This window comes from Myotis daubentonii, chromosome Y, assembly GCF_963259705.1.
Source record: "Myotis daubentonii chromosome Y, mMyoDau2.1, whole genome shotgun sequence".
In the NCBI taxonomy this organism is placed as follows: Eukaryota; Metazoa; Chordata; class Mammalia; order Chiroptera; family Vespertilionidae; genus Myotis; species Myotis daubentonii.
In genome coordinates, this window is record NC_081862.1 from 220,412 (window position 1) to 240,157 (window position 19,746).

Here is a 19,746-nt window from a genome sequence, read left to right on the forward strand (position 1 = left end):
GAAATCCTCTCCCCCTTTTTAAGGTGGAAATATTTCAAATGCTGAGTTAATCTCTTCACATATAAATTTGTTGAAAATTACCTATTTTTTAAAAGTTAGTTTTGATAATTTATGTGTCAGTGAGAATTTAATTTCATCTGTTATATAAATTTATTATACAATTTTTCAATATCCTGTAATAATTTATTTATATATTTTTAAATCCTCCTTGGAGGATTTTTTGTCCATTGATTTTTAGAGAGTAGAGGGAAGTAAGGAGGAGAGAGAGAGACAGAGAGAGAGAGGAGAGAAAGGAGAGGAAAGAGAGAGAAAGAAACTCCAATGAGAGAGATATACGTCGATTGGTTGCTTCCCACATGTGTCCTAACCTGGGCTGGGGAACCTGCTACTGAACTACTAGTACATGCCCTAGATTCTGAACCAAACCTAACACCCTTCGGTACACAGGCTGTTGCTCTAACCACAGAAAAATTAGCCAGGGCATAACACTGTTTTTATGATATTAGTAGTGACTTACTTAAATTTATAAGAGTTACTTTTATCCTTTTAAAAATCAGTCTACTAAATTTTTAAATTCTTTTGTACTTTTCTTTCACTCATTGCTGTTTAAGGGTATGGTGCTTATTTCAACTACTTCTAATTTAATTAATCAGTTTTCTTTTTATAACTCACTTGTGTTTTATGGTAGTTGGAGAATATATAATTGGTATAAATTTTTGCCTTTTAAATTTGAGACTGTCTTTGTGCCCTGTCTTAAGCACGTTTCTTTAAAGGATGTATAATAAATATAATTAATATAAATACAATATATACATATACCAAATACACATGTGGTATATACATGTCTATGTCTAAGTGATTTATAGTCAGGATTGCAAATTTTATTTTTTAAAATATATTTTAATTGATTTCATAGAGGAAGGGAGAAGGGGGGAGAGAGAGGAGCATCAGTAATGAGACAGTATCATTGATCTACTGCCTCCTGTACACCCTATACTGGGGATGGAGCCTACAGCTGGGGTGTAGGGGATGATCCAACCACGAACTCATTTCACAGGTCGACACTGAACCACGGAGCCATGATGGCCAGACTCAATTTTATTTTTTAAATTACATTTTACATTCAGTATTGTTTTGATGTATATAGCATAGTGGTTAGACCATGATATACTTTACAAAGTGATCTGCCTGCTATTTCAAATACTCACCTGGCTTCTATGTAGTTATTATTATACTAGAGGCCTGGTGCACAAGTTCATGCATGGGTGGGGCCTTAAGGAGGATAGTGGGTTGGGACGCGATTGGCCCTCTGGGCAGGTGGTAGGAAACCCTTGCCAGCCTGGGATCCGGATCCATCCCGCTGACATTCATGCTGGTTGTCAGGAGCCACTTGCTGGCCGCTTTTACATTGTTTCTTCCTGGTAGAGCATTTAGGGAGGGGAAGCTACCATGATATCCGAGGCCGACTTCTAGGAGGCCAGCGGCACTAGTGGGATTGTGCAGGTGGCGCTGGTTCGTTGGTGCCTGGCCTGTTCTCTGGAGATTGGACCTGCAGGACTACTGAGGGAGTGAGTGGCTGCCACCGGACTGGTGGGCCACCGGGACAGGTCCATTAGTTGAGTGGCGCAGTCGATGTGGGAGTGCATGGACCAACCGCGGCAGCTCCTATGTTGAGTGACTGCTCCCTGGTGGTCAGTGCACATCATAGTGATTGGTTCCAGTCGTTCGGTCACTTAGGCTTTTATATATATAGACTAGAGGACCGGTGCACAAAAATTTGTGCACTCAGGGGGGTAGGGGGGTCCCTCAGCCCAGCCTGTGCCCTCTTGCAGTCTGGGACCCCTCAGGAAATAATGACCTGCTGGCTTAGGCCTGCTCCCGGGTGGCAAAGGGCAGGCCCAATCCCTAGGTGCAGCCCCTGGTCGGGCTCAGAGCAGGGCCGATTGGGGAGTTGGGGCCCTGCCCCTTGTCATGAACAGAGCAGGGCGATCGGGAGGTTGTGATGCCACCCTCAGTCACGCTCAGGGTAGGGCATATTGGGGGGTTGGGGCACCATCCCCTGTCACACTCAAGGCAGGGTCGATGGGCAGGTTGCAGCGCCACCCCCTGTCACTCACAGAGCAGGGCCCATCAGTGGGTTGGGGCGCTGCCACTCTCACACTCAGCGCAGGGCCGATGGGGAGGTTATGGATCTACCCCGTCACACACAGAGCAGGGCACGTGGGGGGGTGGAGTTTGGGGCGCCGCACCCTGTCACACACAGAGCAGGGCCGATTAGGGGGTTGGGGCGCCGCACCCTGTCACACACAGAGCCACAGGGCGATCAGGGGGTTGGGGAGCTCCCCTCTATCAGGCACAGAGCAGGGCTGATCAGGGGGTTGGGGCGCCTTCCCCTGTCACGAACAGAGCAGGGCGGATAGGGAGGTTGTGGCCCCGCCCCCTGTCACACACAGAGCCACAGGGCGATCAGGGGGTTTGGGCGCTGCCCCCTGTCACGCTGATCCCGGTGCCGGGAGGCATATTACCCTTTTACTATATAGAATAGAGGCCTGATGCACGGGTATGGGCCGGCTGGTTTGCCCTGAAGGGTGTCCTGGATCAGGGTGGGGGTCTCTACTGGGGTGCCTGGCCAGCCTGGGTGAGGGGATGATGGCTGTTTGCAGCTGGTCACACATCCTTCAGGGTGGGGGTCCCCACTGGGGTGCCTGGCCAGTCTGGGTGAGGGGCTGAAGGCTGTTTTCAGGCTGGGGGTGACTGAAGCTTCCAACCACTCCTTTTTTTTTTTTTTATTCTGGGCCTGCTTTAGCTTGGAGGCTTGGCTCCAGCTCTTAGGCCTCCGCTGTTGAAAGTAGGTTTCTGGCCTTTGCTTACAATGTTGTGATCCTGATGGCTGAAGCCTGGTGGACTAAAGCAGGTTTCTAGGGTTTTGTTTAGCTTCTATATTTGTTACATAGTTGCTTAGAGTTGCAGCTCAGAGGCCGGTAGCAGCTGGCGGGGAACGTCGGAGTCCTCCGTCACTGAAGCAAGCAAGCCTCATGTTAGTTTCAAGCTGCCTGGCTGCTGGCCGCCATCTTGGTTGGCAGTTAATTTGCATATTGCCCTGATTAGCCAATGGGAAGGGTAGCGGTCGTACGCCAATTACCATGGTTCTCTTTTATTAGATAGGACTAGAGACCCAGTGCACGAAATTCATGCACCAGTGTCTGGGGGTTGGGGGTGAATGCCAGTCAGCCCTGCCTGCACCCTCTCCAATCTGGGACCCCTTAGGGGATGTCCAATTGCCAGTTTAGGCCTGATCCCTCACAATCCATGACTACTGGCTCCTAACTGCTCACCTGCCTGTCTGATCACCCGCTAACCACTTCTGTCTGCCAGCCTGATCACCGCCTAACCACTCCCTTGCCGGCCCGATCGTCCACAACTACCCTCTCTGCTGTGACCCGCCGGGACTGGCCTCCTCCATGCTGCGTGGAGTCATGCTGTGCGCGGCCATCCTGTGGCGGCGTTGCGCGCGAGGGCCACGTAGGCTTTTATTAGTATAGACTAGGGGCCCGGTGCACGAAATTTGTGCACTGGGTGTGTGTGTGGGGGGGGAGTGTCCCTCAGCCCAGCCTGCCCCCTCTCACATACAGGGAGCCCTCAGGCGTTGACCCACATCACCCTCCAATCGCAGGATCGGCCCCTTGCCCAGGCCTGACGCCTCTGACAGAGGCGTAGACCCCCATCACCCTCCGATCACCTGATCGGCCCCTTGCCCAGGCCTGACGCGTGGTATCCGAGGTGTCAGGCTCGGTCAAGGGACCCCCATCTCTCCCCGATCACTGGCTCTGGCCCCCACCCAGGCCTGAGGCCTCTGGCCCAGGAATCATGCCTGGGCAGGGGACCTCCATCTCCCTCTGATCGCTTGCTCCACCCCCTGCCCAAGCCTGACGACTCTGACCCTGGCTTCAGGCCTGGGCAAGAGGACCATCATATCCCCCCAATCCCCGGCTCAGCCCCCCGCCCAGGCTTGATGCCTCGGCCAGAGGAGTTGACCGTCATCACCCTCCGATCACCAATCACCGGATCAGCCCCTTGACCAGGCCTGAGGCGTCCGGCTCGGGCAGCGGGGACCCGCAGCTGCAGCGGCCCCGCGATCGTGGGCTCCGCTTTAGGCCCAGGCAAGGGACCCCTAGCTCCTGGGACTGCCAGCTTCGACCATGCCCAGCTCCCATCGCTGACTCCACCCCTACTTCCTGCTATCACTGGCCAGGGCGGCAAAGGCGCCTGATTCTCCGATCATGGCCCCAGGGCCGCCTTTGCCCTGCCCCCCAGCTCTTAGCTCCCCCCTGGGTTTCCGATCACTGTCAGTGGCAGGGGGCTTCTTCCTGCGTTCCCTTTCGCCTCCCTGCATTGTGCCTCCATATGCAAATTAACCGCCATCTTGTTGGCAGTTAACTGCCAATCATAGTTGGCAGTGAATTTGCATATAAGCCCTGATTAGCCAATGAAAAGGGTATCGTCGTACACCAATTACCATTTTTCTCTTTTATTAGTTTAGACTAGAGCAGTGATGGCGAACCTATGACACACATTTTAGAGGTGACACGCAAACTCATTTTTTTGGTTGATTTTTCCTTGTTAAATGGCATTTAAATATATAAAATAAATATCAAAAATATAAATCTTTGTTTTACTATGGTTGCAAATATCAAAAAATTTCTGTATGTGACATGGCACCAGAGTTAAGTTAGGGCTTTTCAAAATGCTGACACACCGAGCTCAAAAGGTTCACCATCACTGGACTAGAGGGTTGGTCCATTGATTCGTGCACTGGTGGGGTTCCTTGGCCTGGCCTGTGAGGATCCGGCCAAAACTGTCTCTCCGACATCCCGTCTCAGATTGTGAGAGGGTGAAGGTGAGGCCCAGGGACCCTACCAATGCAAGATTGGGGCTGGGGAGGGACGAGGGAGGGTTACAGGTTGTGTCCGGCCTGTTTTGGTCAGTCCTGATAAGCCGGACCCCAGCAGCAAGCTAATCTACTGGTTGGAGCATCTGCCTCCTGGTGGTCATTGCATGTCAAAGCGACTGGTGTAACGGTCAGACTTTCAGCATAATAAGCTCTTATATAGGTTTATTGACTACATTTCCTAGGTTTTGCTTTACATGCCTATGACTCTTTCGTACCTATCAATTTGTGCTCAGGGATGGTTTAACACGTGCATATCAGTAAATGTAATCCATTTATGCTTAAAATCCTCAATGAAGTAGCAATAGAAAGAAAGTATCTCAACATAAAGACCATATATGATAAACCCTCAGCTAATGTCACACTAAATGGTGAAAAACTGAAAGCTTTTACTTTAAGGTTATGAACAAGACAAGGATGTCCTACACTAGCACTCTTACTCAACATACTTCTAGAATTCCTAGCCAGAGGCATAAGGCAAGAGAAAGAAATTAAAGTTGTCCAAATAGGGCGGGAAGAAGTAAAACTGTCAGTTTTTGCAGGTGACATGATTTTGTACGTGGAACACTCTAAAGACTCCACCAAAAAATTATTAGAAACAATAAACAAATACAGTCAAGTTGCAGGATACAAATTCAGTGGGCAAAAATCTATTGCCTTCCTGAATACTAACAGATTTCAGAAAAAGAAGTGGCAAAAATAATTCCTTTTGCAGTTGGAATCAAAAGAATAAAATATCTAGGAATAAACATGAAAGACCTATATCCTGAAAATTACAAATTCATATTTAACAAGATTGAAAGAGATGAAACAAAAAGGAAAATATCCTGTGAAAGAATCAACATAGTTTAAATGGCCCTATAATCCAAAGCCATAAACAGATTTAATGCATGCTCTATCAAAATCCAAATGTCATTTTTTAAAGAAATATGATGAGAAATCATCAGATTTGTTTGGAGCTACAGAATACTGCAGAAAGCCGAAGCAATCCTGAGAAAAAAGAACAAAGCTGGAGTTATCACACTACCTGACTTCAAATTATACTACAGAACTACAATAATGAAAACAGCATGGTATTGGAAGAGAAATAATAGACTTACAGATCAACAAAACAGAATGGAGAGCCCAGCTATAAAACCACCTATAAAACCACATGTATATGGACAGATAATTTTCAATGGGGCCAGAATCACATAACGGAGTAAAGATAGTCTCTTCAACAAATGGTACTGGGAAAACTGGAAAGTCATGTGAAAAAGAATGAACCTGGATTCTAGTTTGTCTTCAAGTATAAAAATTAATTTTAAATGGATCAAAGACTGTATAAGATCTGAAATAATAAGCTTCATGTAAGAAAATATAGGTCCTAAACGAATGCACCTTGGTTGTAGAGAACATTTTATGAACTTTATCTCAAAAGCAAAGGAAGTAAATGCAGAAACAAAGGAATGGAACTATCAAACTAAAAAGCTTCCACACCACAAAAGATACTGTCAACAAAACAAAGAAGTGGCCAACTAGATGGGAGGTGATATGTGCAAACAATAGCTTTGCCAAAGGTTAATTTCCAAAATATATAAAGAATTCATAAAACTCAACACCAAAGCAACAAACCACCCAATCAAAAGGTGGGTAGAAGACCTGAAAATATTCTTTCTCAAGAAGACATACAAATAGCCATTATGTATATGAAAAGATGGTCAACCTCACTATCAATTAGAGAAATGCAAATCAAAACTACAATGAGATACCACCTCATATATATTAGAGTGATTTTTATGAATAAGACAAGCAATAACAAGTGTTAGAGAGATTGTGAACTCTCATTCATGCCTGGTGGAAGTGTAGACTGGTATAATCACTAAGGAAAGCAGTCTGGCAATTCCTCAAAAATTAAGAATAGTGTTACATTACAATCAGCAATCCCTCTCCTGGGACTATAACCATAAAAGTTGAAAACATGTATTTGCAAAGATAAATGCACCCCTATGTTCTTTACAGCATTATTCACAGTGGCCAATACATGAAAACAACGTATCCGGTGATAGAGGACTGATACAGAAGATGTGGTATATATAAACACTGGAATACTATTGAGCCATAGAAAAGGATGAAATACTGCTATTTGCAACAACATAGATGGACCTTTATATTTCCAAATGGATTTTAAGATGTTCTTTATTAATTTCTGCAAAAATTGCAATTTAATTTTGAAAGACATTACATTATATCAATTTGTTTGAGTAATCTGTCAACTTAATAGTTCCAAACCATGAATATAGTATTCTTTCCATTTATTTGTATCTTTAAATATTTCAATAGGTTTTGTTGTTTTTTTAATGTTTACTTTGCTAATAATACTTCACATGAGATCTACTTTCTTAATATTTAAGTGTACAGTACAGTATTAACTACATGTAGTACATTGAATTGTAGATCTCAGATCTAGAGCTTGACTTTTTTAACTAAAACTTTATTCTCATTAATTAAGAACTCCCCAATACTACCTTCTCCAAGCTGGTAACAATCACTGTTTCACTTTTTGAGCCTATGAATTTTCACTATTTGTATGCATAAGTACAATTATGCTGTATTTGTCTACCTATGACTGGTGTATTTCACTACTCAGATTATCTTCAAGTAAGTAAAATAATAAATATATATATACACACTAACAAAAGAGAAAGATGCAAATTGACTGTACCTTCACGATGCCCACCAGCCAACCAGGAGTGAGTATGCAAATTAACCCAACAAAGACTGGGTTAATTTGCATACCCAGGCACCAAACAGCCAGGGGTGGGATGCTTGCATCGTCGCCATGGCAATGACAAGGCATTCCACACCGCCCCAGCCGCTCCTAGTCTCTGGGCTGCATGGGAAGGCAGAAAGGTGGTGGCTCTGGGCCGGAGAGAAGGTGGAAAAGCGGCTCCAGCCCGAGTGAAGGCAGTGCTGGCAGCCAGGAGAAGGAAGGTTCATTTTTGCAGAATCTTCGTCATCAGGCCTCGTGTGTGTGTGTGTGTGTGTGTGTGTTTATGTGTGTGTGTATGCACCTAAGCAACTGTTAAGACCACCAGGGGGCAGATGGTCAACACAGGAGTTGCCCCTGGTGGTCAGTGCCCTCCCACAGCCAACCTCCCACTGCCGGCCAACCTCCTGCGGTCCCTCCACTCAGCCATGGGTCCGGCCAGCCAACTTCCCATTGCCATGATTGCACTGGCTGGCCCTGATAGGAACTGGGAAAGATGACTTCGATTGCCAGCCAGGCCAAGGAACTCCATTCGTGCACAAATTCGTGCACCAATCCTCTAGTATTAAAATATTTAGCAATACACTTAAGTAGGGAGGTGAAAGATTTGTATACTGAAGAGTACAAAACATTAATGAAAGAAGATATGAGCAACTGGAAAAACATCCCGTGTATTGTCAGAAGACAGTATTATTAAAATGTTCATACTATGGCTTATAAATTTGTTAATTTCTGTCTGAATCCTAATGGCATAGTTTTTTACAGATATAGAGAAAAACAATTCTATAATTCAAGTGGAACTATAAAAGACTACAAAAAACCAAATCAGTCTTTAGAGAACAGAGCATAAGAGAGCCAGAAGTAAATCCACATATGCATGGTCAACTGATAGTTGACAGGGTGCCAAGAGTACACAATGAGATTGTTACTAGAGAATTAAACTCCCTGGTCCTTCATGGGAGTGAGGTTGTGGTTCTTCAGGCACCGATTAAGCATTTTTAGCAGTCCCCCTAGGAAGATGGGATATGGAAGAAGGCTTCATTGGCATGAAGTTATATTTCTCAGATTCCAAAGTCCCTGCCAATTAAGCCAGTCCTGAAAGAGATGCAGTTGTGTTCTAGAAAGCCTACAAAGGGCCAGTGTCCAATATGTGTTCCATGTTGCAGCTGCGTAGAGTTAAGTATCCAAGCTAATTAAAGTCTATTAGTCCATATGAGGAGTTCAACATGGCCATGAGCCATGTATGCAGTGGGGACATTTACATCTCCAAAATGTGAGATCACTTCAAATTTAAGATGGCTGTCATCAAAAACCAAACAATTTACAGATGAATGGTTATAGAAATTACGGTGTTTTTACAAGTCTGAAACATCCTTGGTAAACTTATTTTTCTTTTAAATTACTTTTATAGTGGAATTATTTTTCTTTGTTAATTCTTTTTAGTGTATAGGAAACTTTTTTTGTTAATTTTGTATCCTGCAACTTTTTGGTATGTACTAGTATGCATGCACTTGCTTGCTTGGGAAAGTATTTAACCTTGTGTACATTGCCATCTTTTTGGAGTTGGTATCTTTATTTAAATTGTGGAATGCTTATGTATTTGTATGTGTATACTAGTGGCCCAGTGCACAAAATTTGTGCACTTGCGGGGGCGGGGGGAGCCAGCCTGGCCTGTGCCCTGTCACAGTGCAGGAGCTCTGTGATCCATAGGCCCCACCCACCCATCCGGGGCTCCTCCATGGATTGCCCCAAAGCGGTAGGCCGGAGCTGGGGGTCCCGCTTCTGCACCAGGGGGAGCTGCAGGACCCCAAGGCCTTGCTGCATGAAGCTGAGGGACCCCCTGCGCAGGCGTGTGGAGGCTTCCGCTGCAGCCCCGCCTCTGTCCCCAATGCTGCAAGTCCTCGCCTACCCCCACCTGCTGTGCACGCAGCCTCCTGCTGATTGGTCTTATGTGTGAAGGAGTCCCGATTATTTGCATATTACCATTTTATTAGTGTAGATATGAAAAGAGATAAAAAAAATAGTGGGCTGTTCCTCCCCCCCCCGCCCCCCCCATTTATCACATTTAGAGTAAAAACTCAGAGTTTTTTTAGTCCCAATTGATATATGTATTTGAATTAATTATATTACTCTATCCATTTAATACACATATCCGTAAATGACATTTCATCCTCCATTTATCGTTCTTTAAAAAATGTCCAGCCCTGCCCAGCCAAAGTAGCTCATTTTGGTTGCAAGATTGATTCCAGGTTGGGATGTATATGGGAGGCAACTGCCGGATGTTTCTCACATCAATGTGTTTTTCCTCTCTTCTCTCTCTAAAAATCAGTAAAAACATATCTATGGGCGAGGATTTTAAAAAATGCCTAAAGCCTTTGGTTTTCCAAATGTGTTTTAAACATAAAATAATTTTATGTTTTTGTTTGGAGGAATTGAATATATCACAGTAACAATAATATATTTTAGCCTTAGAAATTTTTGAAAGAGAAGTATAGGCAATGGCCTCATTTAGAAATTTGTCTGTACCTTAAATACTAACATTGTTAGATCATAACAACAGAAAATGTTATTTCTTTAAAAACATAGATCTTTTTCTGATAATATTTAGAAAGAGTATGTAATTGTTGAATAATGCAGTTTTGAATTTGCAGGTCCTTTACATTGATTTTTTTTCTTAATAAATACATATAGTACTGTAAATATATTTTATGAGTTTCTTAACATATTTATTGTATAAAAACATGCCCTGGCTTGTGTACTTCAGTGTTTACAGCACTGGCCTTTGGACTGGAGGGTCTCAGGTTCGATTCCTGGTTAAGGACATGTACCTGGCTTGCAGGTTCAATCCCTGGCCCTGGTTGGGGTACATGTGGAAGGCAACCAATAGATGTGTCTCTTTCACATTGATGTTTCACTATCTATATTTATCTCTTTCTCTATCTCTGCCCCCATCCCCCACCTGGAAGTCGACATGGATTGTTGACTGCATAAGAGTCAGCATTACCTTGTTCAAGGATCAATTGTATTTCAAAATTAAGATATTTAACTACTTCTCTTGTCTTAGATTTGTAAAGGATAATAGCAGTGTCTCTATTTACTTATTAAAAATTTGTGCATATTTTTGAAAGTTGTTCTAGACTAAGTATATATTTGATGGTAGAGTAAACCTATAGCTTTGTGACGGTAAAGTAACATGAGGTTGAAAGAATTTTCTAACTTTAGGAATACAGGAGATTTTTATAATGTCACTAGAGGCCCCATGCACAAAATTTGTGCAAGGAGCTTGGCCCCCCACTGTCATGGCTTCATTCGGAAGGACATCCGGTCTAATTAGCTTATATTACGCTTTTATTATTATAGATAGATTTTGTTGACACCTTGTTATTTGGAAGGATACTTTGATTTTATTAGCTGTTATTCCAAACAAGGATGTCCTGGTTTAAAGAATAATCAGTTAATAAGTTAGCAGTTTCAGATACGCTTTTATAATAGCAACTTAAATTATTATTATCTAAATATTTATATACAAGCTAGTTTGAAGTATGTATTAGTGTTAGTTTATTTTATTACTTGAAAAGTTAACTAAATCAAGTCATCAGTTCCTTTTTACAGTATAGAGTATTTCTGTTTAAAGGTTTATCATTTTTTTCTATGAATATCCCTTTTTTTTTTTTTTTTACTCTTTAGAAGAAGTATCATTTTGCAAAAGAAGCCTATGAACAACTTTTACAGACCGAAAACCTACCTGCACAAGTAAAAGCAACTATTTTACAACAGTTAGGTACATAAAAATTTACTTTTTATTATATATTGCATTAATTTAGAAAAGTTTGGGGTGCAAAGAAACAATTTTAACTTCCAATTTAAAAGTCTATTTATTTAGAATTCTGTGTTTTAGGATCATGACATGCATTATTTTGAAATTGCACTTAAAATGAATACTCTATTATAAATGTGTTCTTTTCTTTGGTTCAGAATTGGTATATTTACATCTAACGTCTAGCACAATTCATCTCAAAATGATTCCAAATATAGTGCTTCAGTGAAGCTAATTCTTTTAAATTCTCAGTTTAAATCCTAGTACTTTCCCTTCTGAAGGATGTTTGAATACTTGCATATATGTGTTTAACACTCTGTGAACTTAAATTGAATTAAAATAATTTGCATAGCTAGTTAGTGGCTTCTGATATGAATAAATGAAACATCTCACCTAAAAAGAAAGAATACTCTATATTTGTTTTATAAGTTTATTATATTATTATGTATTAAAAGAGAAAAATCTGATGTACAAAAGTAATTTTTATACTTAGAATTTTCCCAAGTAATTCATATTTTTGGTTATCATTTTTAGGTTTAATATTTGGGTTGGTATTGTTTGCTTTTCTTTTAGTTTTTATTTGGTCTTGATTAAATAATTTCTAAATTTTAATCAAAATTATGAGTGATAATATGAGTATTTTTATAATTACACTATTTTATTTATAACATAAAACATAATTAAAGTTTGCCTAAGTGGCATTTTTGCAAAGGTATTTAAATATACTTGAATTGACTCACAAGTGAAAAACTGGTTTCTATTTGTACTAAATGATTAACATTTTTTTCATAACATAATCTTTTCATTGTGTTTGTAGCTATAATTGTAAACACTAGACTGCTCTTGTAAGTCTTTGAGCCTGTTTTTCATTTAGATTTCAATAGAGCTTCAGCGTTTTCCTGTTTGGTGTTTTTATTCTTGGTGAAATGTTAATAAAAATAACCAGGGATTTATCTTTGATTATCTAAGTTGTTATCTATTCCATAGAAATAAATATTACTTTGCTAGATTTTCAAAAATACTTCAACCTTGTTGTTGTTTTGTGAATCCTCATGGAAGATATTTTTGCCATTGATTTTTAGAGATAGTGGAAGGGGTCGGGGAGAGACAGACAGAGAAACATCCATGTGAGAGAGACACATCAATTGGTTGCCTTCTGCATGCAACCCAACCAGGTTGGGGATCAGAGCCTGTAACTGAGTTATGTGTCCTTTACCAGAATTGAACCCGCGAACCTTCAGTCTGCGGATGATGCTCTAATCACTGAGCAAACTGGCTAGGGCAAAAATACTTCAACCTTTAAAGGTGTAGTAAATTAATCATGTTTATATTATTTGGCTTATAAGTTGGACTTTTCTAGTTAGCTTCTAATCTACTTAGTGCCAATTCAGTACTACCTGAAATCAATTAAATTTTCTCTCTGTTCTTTACAAGACCTTGGTAGCTTTGGTTGTATCTTTTGTATCTGTGAAATTTGGGAAGTTTGATCAAAGGTAAATAAAAATGTACTGAAAGAGTATTTTAATTGGTGTTCTTCTATTTTTAAAGCTAATAGGATAGTTGAATTATAAATGGTTATAATTTTTAAATTATAGGATGGATGCATCATAATGTGGATCTACTGGGAGACAGAGCCACCAAGGAAAGTTATGCAATTCAGTATCTCCAAAAGTCATTGGAAGCAGATCCTAATTCTGGCCAGTGTTGGTATTTCCTTGGGAGGTGAGACCAGACACTTGGATTATACTGCTTAAAGTTGACTTAAAATCCAAATTGTTAGATCATGTAATATATCCTGGTCAGTAACATTTTATTTAAAATACAATATAGCAAAAAGTCTTGGGAGATAAAACTGGGTCTCTTAAATTTGGTGCTTTTACTGAAAAATTATTTTGCTTATTTCTGTTTTCACTTGTCTTCATGTGATTTGAATTATTGAATTATTTAAGAGTTTTAAAGAATCTTTTTTTTAAAGAATCTTAGAAGATAGTAATCATTGATATTTTTTTATTCAGCATTTAAATTGTGTTTCCCCCAATTTCTGTCATTTTTAATGTATTCATTTTTATTATTTTTATTCTGCCTGATGATTATCAGTAGCCTATAGAAAAGTTCACTTAACAGTTCGAGATCTCAGTTTTCATTTAACTTATAAGTGAAAGAATTTGGATTATATCTGTCAGACCTTTATTCAGGGTTATAAACTTAATTCAATTGTAGTGCTTTAATTGTACATTTTGCTCCAATTTTTTAAAAAAATAAGAATAGTTCATTAAAAACTATGTGGAAGTTTATGATGAAGTGTAATTGAAATTTAGTTTTTGAGTTAACTTCAGATGTGTTATTTTTTAAATTTTGTAAATTTAAATATCTTTTAAATTTTATAAATTTGAGGGCAATTATTACAATACTTTAAAAAATGTATTAATCATGAAGTTAGCTACTTTCAATAGAATTCTTTAAAATATATATATATTTAAATTACAGTTGACATATGCTATTGTATTAGTTTCAGGTATACAACCCCTATGATTAGACATTTATATAACTTACAAAGTTATATCAATCTAGAGGCGATATGACACCATACATAGTTATTACAATATGTACTTCTGAATCCTTTCACCTTTTTCTCCCATTCTCCCAAACCACTTCCCACCTGGCAACTTTCAAAATGTTCTCTATATACAAGCTTTTATCTGTTCTGCTTTCTGTTGTTGTTACTGTTTTTAGATTCCACATATAAATGAAATCATGTGGAGCTTGTCTTCCTCTGTGTTATTTCACTAAGCACAATATCCTCTAGTTCCATCATGTTATTGTAGATCGCAAAATTTCATTCTTTTTTATGGCTGAGTAATATTACATTGTATGCATAAGTTATACTTTATTCATCTATTGATGGACACTTAACTTTGCTTCCATATTGTGGCTATATTAAGTTTTATATGTTAGCATTCCTACCACTGTAAATTAAATGAGTATGAATAAGGATATATTATTCATTGTGGCTCAAGATTTAAAATTGGTAGCTTGAGATAATATACATAATATAAGGAAAATTGTTGTTTAATCACAGCTATGTATGTCCAAGATACAGTGAAGTATGTTTAGAAATGATAAACTTTTTCATGTCTTTGAGAATAGAAATCTTTTATGCAAGGCTTTTCATAATTACCTGAATTTAAAACATGACATGTGCTTTTATTCTTAATCTTGTTAGGTAACTACTGAATATACAGAAAACTTTTGATTTCTCAAATAGAAGATATTTCTGAATTCGGGATTATCATTTTAGACAGTAATTATTTTTAGTCTGTTATACTTTTCTATGATCTTGTTGTTCTTACTCTCATCTGCTGCCTTTTACTATATTGCTTTATTGTTAGAGAAAATCAAGTTTGTCAAAAGTTATATTTTAGAGCTTATTAAATTTCCAAATAAAGATTTCAGTGTTAATAAAATTGATTGGTATTTGATGTCCCTAGTATTTCAGAAACTTCTTACTTCTGCATTCAACTCTCTAGTGCATATTGATATTGCATATGGGGTGTTCCCCAAAAGTATGTGCACACTTTTTGAATAATTATAAAGTCACTGTTTATTAAAATACATTTTATGTTCCATATTGAGCTATCAGCTGTTAAAGTGTATAATTGTGAAGGTAGCTATGACCTCTCACAACATCCCACAGTCACGAAACTGTTAGAATTGGGAATGATCAGGCAGCACCTTAGTTCACCCTCTCATTTACAGATGAGAGGAGTGGGTCCAGAAATAAAAAATGTTTTCAAGTTCACATAGCGAATTTGTGTCCCAGAAAGACATAGAACCCAGTTTACTCAGTTTGCTACTTCCGTTAGATAAGCCAAACTCAGAGAAAGCTGGATAAATTTTGTTAGAAGAAAGGTATCTGGTGATGAAATCCCAAATATTAGTATCCCAATGTTAGACACATTGACTCTTTCATTGGACAATTTAAAATTTGAATGTGAAAATGTTGGTTTCAGAAATTACTTATTTCTCTTAGCATTTAGGAAGATTTGTCTAACAATCTGAAATTTGGTTTTGTTAATAAAATATTTTTCTGTTATTACATTGTTTCTTATCTGTTCTTGTTTGTATCACTGCTGACACATAGATTGTTTTCACACTTTGAAATTGCTTTCTATCTTATGCTGCCTTTCTTTTATCTCCCAACCCATAAATTAGCCACCTTAAGCTTCTTTCCCTCTCTTATGTGCACCTTTAAACCACTCTGTCATATGGGTGAATTCTAAATTAAAATATCTAACTCTTAAGATGTCTAAACCTAAATTTTACTCTTCTTTTTACTGAATATTATAAAAGTCAGTGCCATACATCTCAATCAGCATCTTTTTAAAACATCACTCATGTTCTTTCTCAAAGCAGTTACTCTTTTATTATTTTGTTTTGACATTGACTGATTTTTTTAAAAAATACAGAGCACATTTAAAAACAAATTTCCTCAAATCTAATTAAATCATTGAGTCTTTATCAGTAATTTAGTGTTATTCTTTCATATAATTTTCATTATTTCCACACTAGTCTTGGCTCAAGTGTATCAGCTTTGTAGGTTTATCTGAAATTTATTTTCACTTCAATCCCTTAATTTTTCATTATACATTGTTATAAGATTGTTTCTATAAAGTGCTTTGTTATGCCACTTGCCTTTTTGAAAAGACAAGCCTCAAGTAGACCACAATTTGATCTAAAATTATAAGTTTATTCACAGGCAAGTTTTGCTTCTAATATTCAAACCTATATGAAATGCCTTCTGTCCTGTTTTCTGCTTAATCTGTGGTTCTCAACTATTTCTGCTAGTTGGATTACCAAAATTTCAACAATTAATTATAGTGCCCAACTTATAGTTGCTATACAATTCAAGATATTAAAACTTTTCTTTTACTACTATTTTCTATCATCCAATGCCATAAAAAGTAAAAGTATACAAATAGTTTTATGGAAACACACAGACACTATTCCAACATCTCTAAAATAATGTTAAGGACAAAGAGAACTAATTATGGATATTTTTATGATAAATTCAGTTTTATTTCCTAATAGTTGACAAGTAGAACAATCATTCTTTTACACACACAACATATATGTAATTTTGTATTTTTGTGTGGTTATTTGATTGATAAAACCACCATATTCTGGCCTTCCTCTTAATACCTATACAAATGCTTTTTAAAACTAGAATTAAATTTATTATAAATTACTTATAATTTAATAATTAAATTAGATATTTATATGTTTTATATTAACTTAATAGTTAGCATTAACTATCTCAGTTTTTTACTTTTCATGAATTAACCAATGTTTTTTCTGAGAGTTGGAAGTTCAGAAATGAAAATTCAGATCTGCTAAAATCAAAATTAGTTTCTGTTTGTTTTTTAGCTCTATATTCTTATTATGTAGGAAATCTTAGTTCAAATTGCATAAATAGAGCTCTGTGTGTTTAACTGCAAATATTATTGCATTGAACACATTTGGGCTATGATGGTTTCAATAAAGTTCATTATTATAATGTAATATAATAAAGTTCATTAATATAAGAGAGTTCATTTAAAAGCAAATTATAATGTGGACATATACACTGAATGGCCAGATTATTATGACCACCTGACATTTACAGGCAAATTAGCTGTACACTGCATTGTATGGGATATGGAAGCTGAAGGCCTGTTCGAACACCTTTGCTGTCTGAAGTTACCAAGATAAAATGTCTCCCATCCGCACAGGAACACAAGGATTGGACAGTCAAGCATTAGAAAAAAGTCATGTGATCCGATGAATCACGTTTCCAGTTGCATCATGCAGATGGCAGAGTGAGATTTTGACGGAAACAGCATGAAAGCATGCCCTTCAAGCTGGTGGGGGCACAGTTATGGTTTGGGACATGTTTTCCTGGCATGATTTGGGCCCTTTAATTCGTGTGGAACAACGTCTGAATAGCACAACATACCTAAGTATCATTGCTGATCAAGTTCATCGTACCATGTGGATGGCATATCCCGATGGAGATGGCTTCTTCCAACAACACAATGCTCCATGGCCCGGTGCTCATATTGTGCAGGAGTGGTTTCAAGAACATGAGGAAGACACTCTACCTTGCTTAGGTGGCCCCCACAATCATCAGATCTCAATCCAATTGAGCATTTGTGGGACGAAGTTAAAAGAGCCATCAGGCAGCTGGTACCACAACCATCAAATCTCACAGAACTGGACAGTGCTATTCATCAGGCATGGTGTCAGATTCCTCGCATCACCTTTCAGCATCTCGTGGAGTCAATGACAAGAACAATTGCAGCAGTATTGAAGGCAAAATGTGGCCCAACAAAGTACTGATGGGGTGGTCATAATAATCTGGCCACTCAGTTAATACTAGAGGCCAGCTGCACGAAAATTTGTGCACTTGGGGGTGTCCCTCAGCCTGGCCGGCACCCTCTCGAAGTGTGGAACCCCTTGGGTGGATGTCCACCTGTCCGCTTAGACCTGCTTACCATGGGATTGGGCCTGAGCTGGTAGTCAAGCATCCTTCTAGCAGCCAGGGAGCCCCCGGGGGATGTCCAACTAACGGCTTGGGTCTCCTCCCTGTGAGGAGCGGGCATAAGCCATCAGTCGGACATCCTTAGTGCTGCTGCAGTGTGGGAGCCTATTCCGCCTTCTGCCGTGCATTGACCAGCCAAGAGCTGGCTTGTGGCTCAGCGGTGCTCCCCCTGTGGAAGCTGACTGACCACCAGGGGGCAGCTCCTGAATTGAGCGTCTGCCCCCTGGTGGTCATTGCATGTCATAGCGACCAGTTGGTCCTGGTTGTTCACCATTAGGGTCAATTTGCATATTACCCTTTCATTATATAGGATTATTATATAGGATATGTGTATTGTCTAGATATTAGCTTATTAATGTTTTTCCTTTCCATATATGTCATTTTGGCAAATAAATGTTGCTTTAATTTTTAGTGGAATACTTCATATATATTTATGGCTATCTGATTGTCTCTCTCTATTTATTTATTTATATATATATGCATATATTTATATATATGTATGTATATGTATGTGTATGTGTGTATATATATACATATTTTTCCTCTTTTCCCTTTACAGGTGCTATTCAAGTATTGGGAAAGTTCAGGATGCCTTTATATCTTACAGGCAGTCTATTGATAAATCAGAAGCAAGTGCAGATACATGGTGTTCAATTGGGTAAGGCTTGTGCACATAAGAGTAACAGCATTTTAGTAGATACATAAATTGACTGAAATCCATAAAGTATAATGTTATACCCACTCAGTTTGCCTGTTCTTTGTTTCTCTTTCCAGTGTGCTCTATCAGCAGCAAAATCAGCCTATGGATGCTTTGCAGGCATATATTTGTGCTGTACAATTAGACCATGGGCATGCAGCAGCCTGGATGGACCTTGGCACTCTCTATGAATCCTGCAGTCAACCTCAGGATGCCATTAAATGTTACTTAAATGCAACTAGATGCAAAAGTTGCACTAATACCTCTACACTTGCAGGAAGAATTAAGTTTCTTCAGGTAAAAATTTTAAGTATTATGTTTTACAAGACACATTTTAGTGTGATAACTGGTAGAAAGAGGGTGGCTGGGAAGTTTGTATATTTTTGTTTTGATGTCAATGATTTGTTTTCATAATTTTTAATATTTTGTGATATTTTACTTTTTATTTTAGTTAAGCTCGTAGTATTTAAAATATTTTTTGCACATACGTTTTTTGATGCACATTAATTTGCATAATTTTTCGGTTTGTTTTAACATTTTAGAGAAAAGAACACTTTTTTTTAGTTTTGCTTGAAATTTCATGAGAGAATACTCAAGAGAATTCTAAAAAACAGAACTCAGCTTTGTTTTGATTCACCCGAGTATATCCTAGCCTCCCTCTTTATACTTAGCATATATCTAAAACCCCACAATTAAAATCTGTTTTCTTTAATAAATAAGTACCTGTAACATTCAGGAAGAGTTAGTGGACTTACTTTAGTAGGCCTGTGTTAAATTTGCTTTCTACATAATTTTTCCTAGGCTCAGTTGTGTAACCTTCCACAAAGTAGTCTACAGAATAAAACTAAATTACTTCCTAGTATTGAGGAGGCGTGGAGCCTACCAATACCTGCAGAGCTTACTTCCAGGCAGGGTGCCATGAACACAGCACAGCAGGTGAGAAGTTGGGTTATGTTCT

General features: G+C 38.9%; 1 protein-coding gene across 6 annotated transcripts in view; it reads left to right on the top strand.

The window, feature by feature from the left end:
* Window positions 1–19,746, top strand: part of LOC132225560 (histone demethylase UTY-like) — a 300,626-nt gene that overhangs the window by 166,520 nt on the left and 114,360 nt on the right. For 5 of the 6 annotated variants that reach the window (XR_009450969.1, XM_059680653.1, XM_059680654.1 and 2 more), the window contains 5 exons: window positions 11,385–11,478; window positions 13,110–13,236; window positions 18,651–18,749; window positions 18,866–19,085; window positions 19,590–19,724. Coding sequence is in view for 5 of the 6 variants with exons in the window: in XM_059680653.1 (XP_059536636.1) it covers window positions 11,385–11,478; window positions 13,110–13,236; window positions 18,651–18,749; window positions 18,866–19,085; window positions 19,590–19,724 (675 nt within the window). In the remaining variant the exon portion in view is untranslated. The remainder of the gene's footprint in view (window positions 1–11,384; window positions 11,479–13,109; window positions 13,237–18,650; window positions 18,750–18,865; window positions 19,086–19,589; window positions 19,725–19,746) is intronic. The other variant, XM_059680656.1, reaches the window with a different exon arrangement.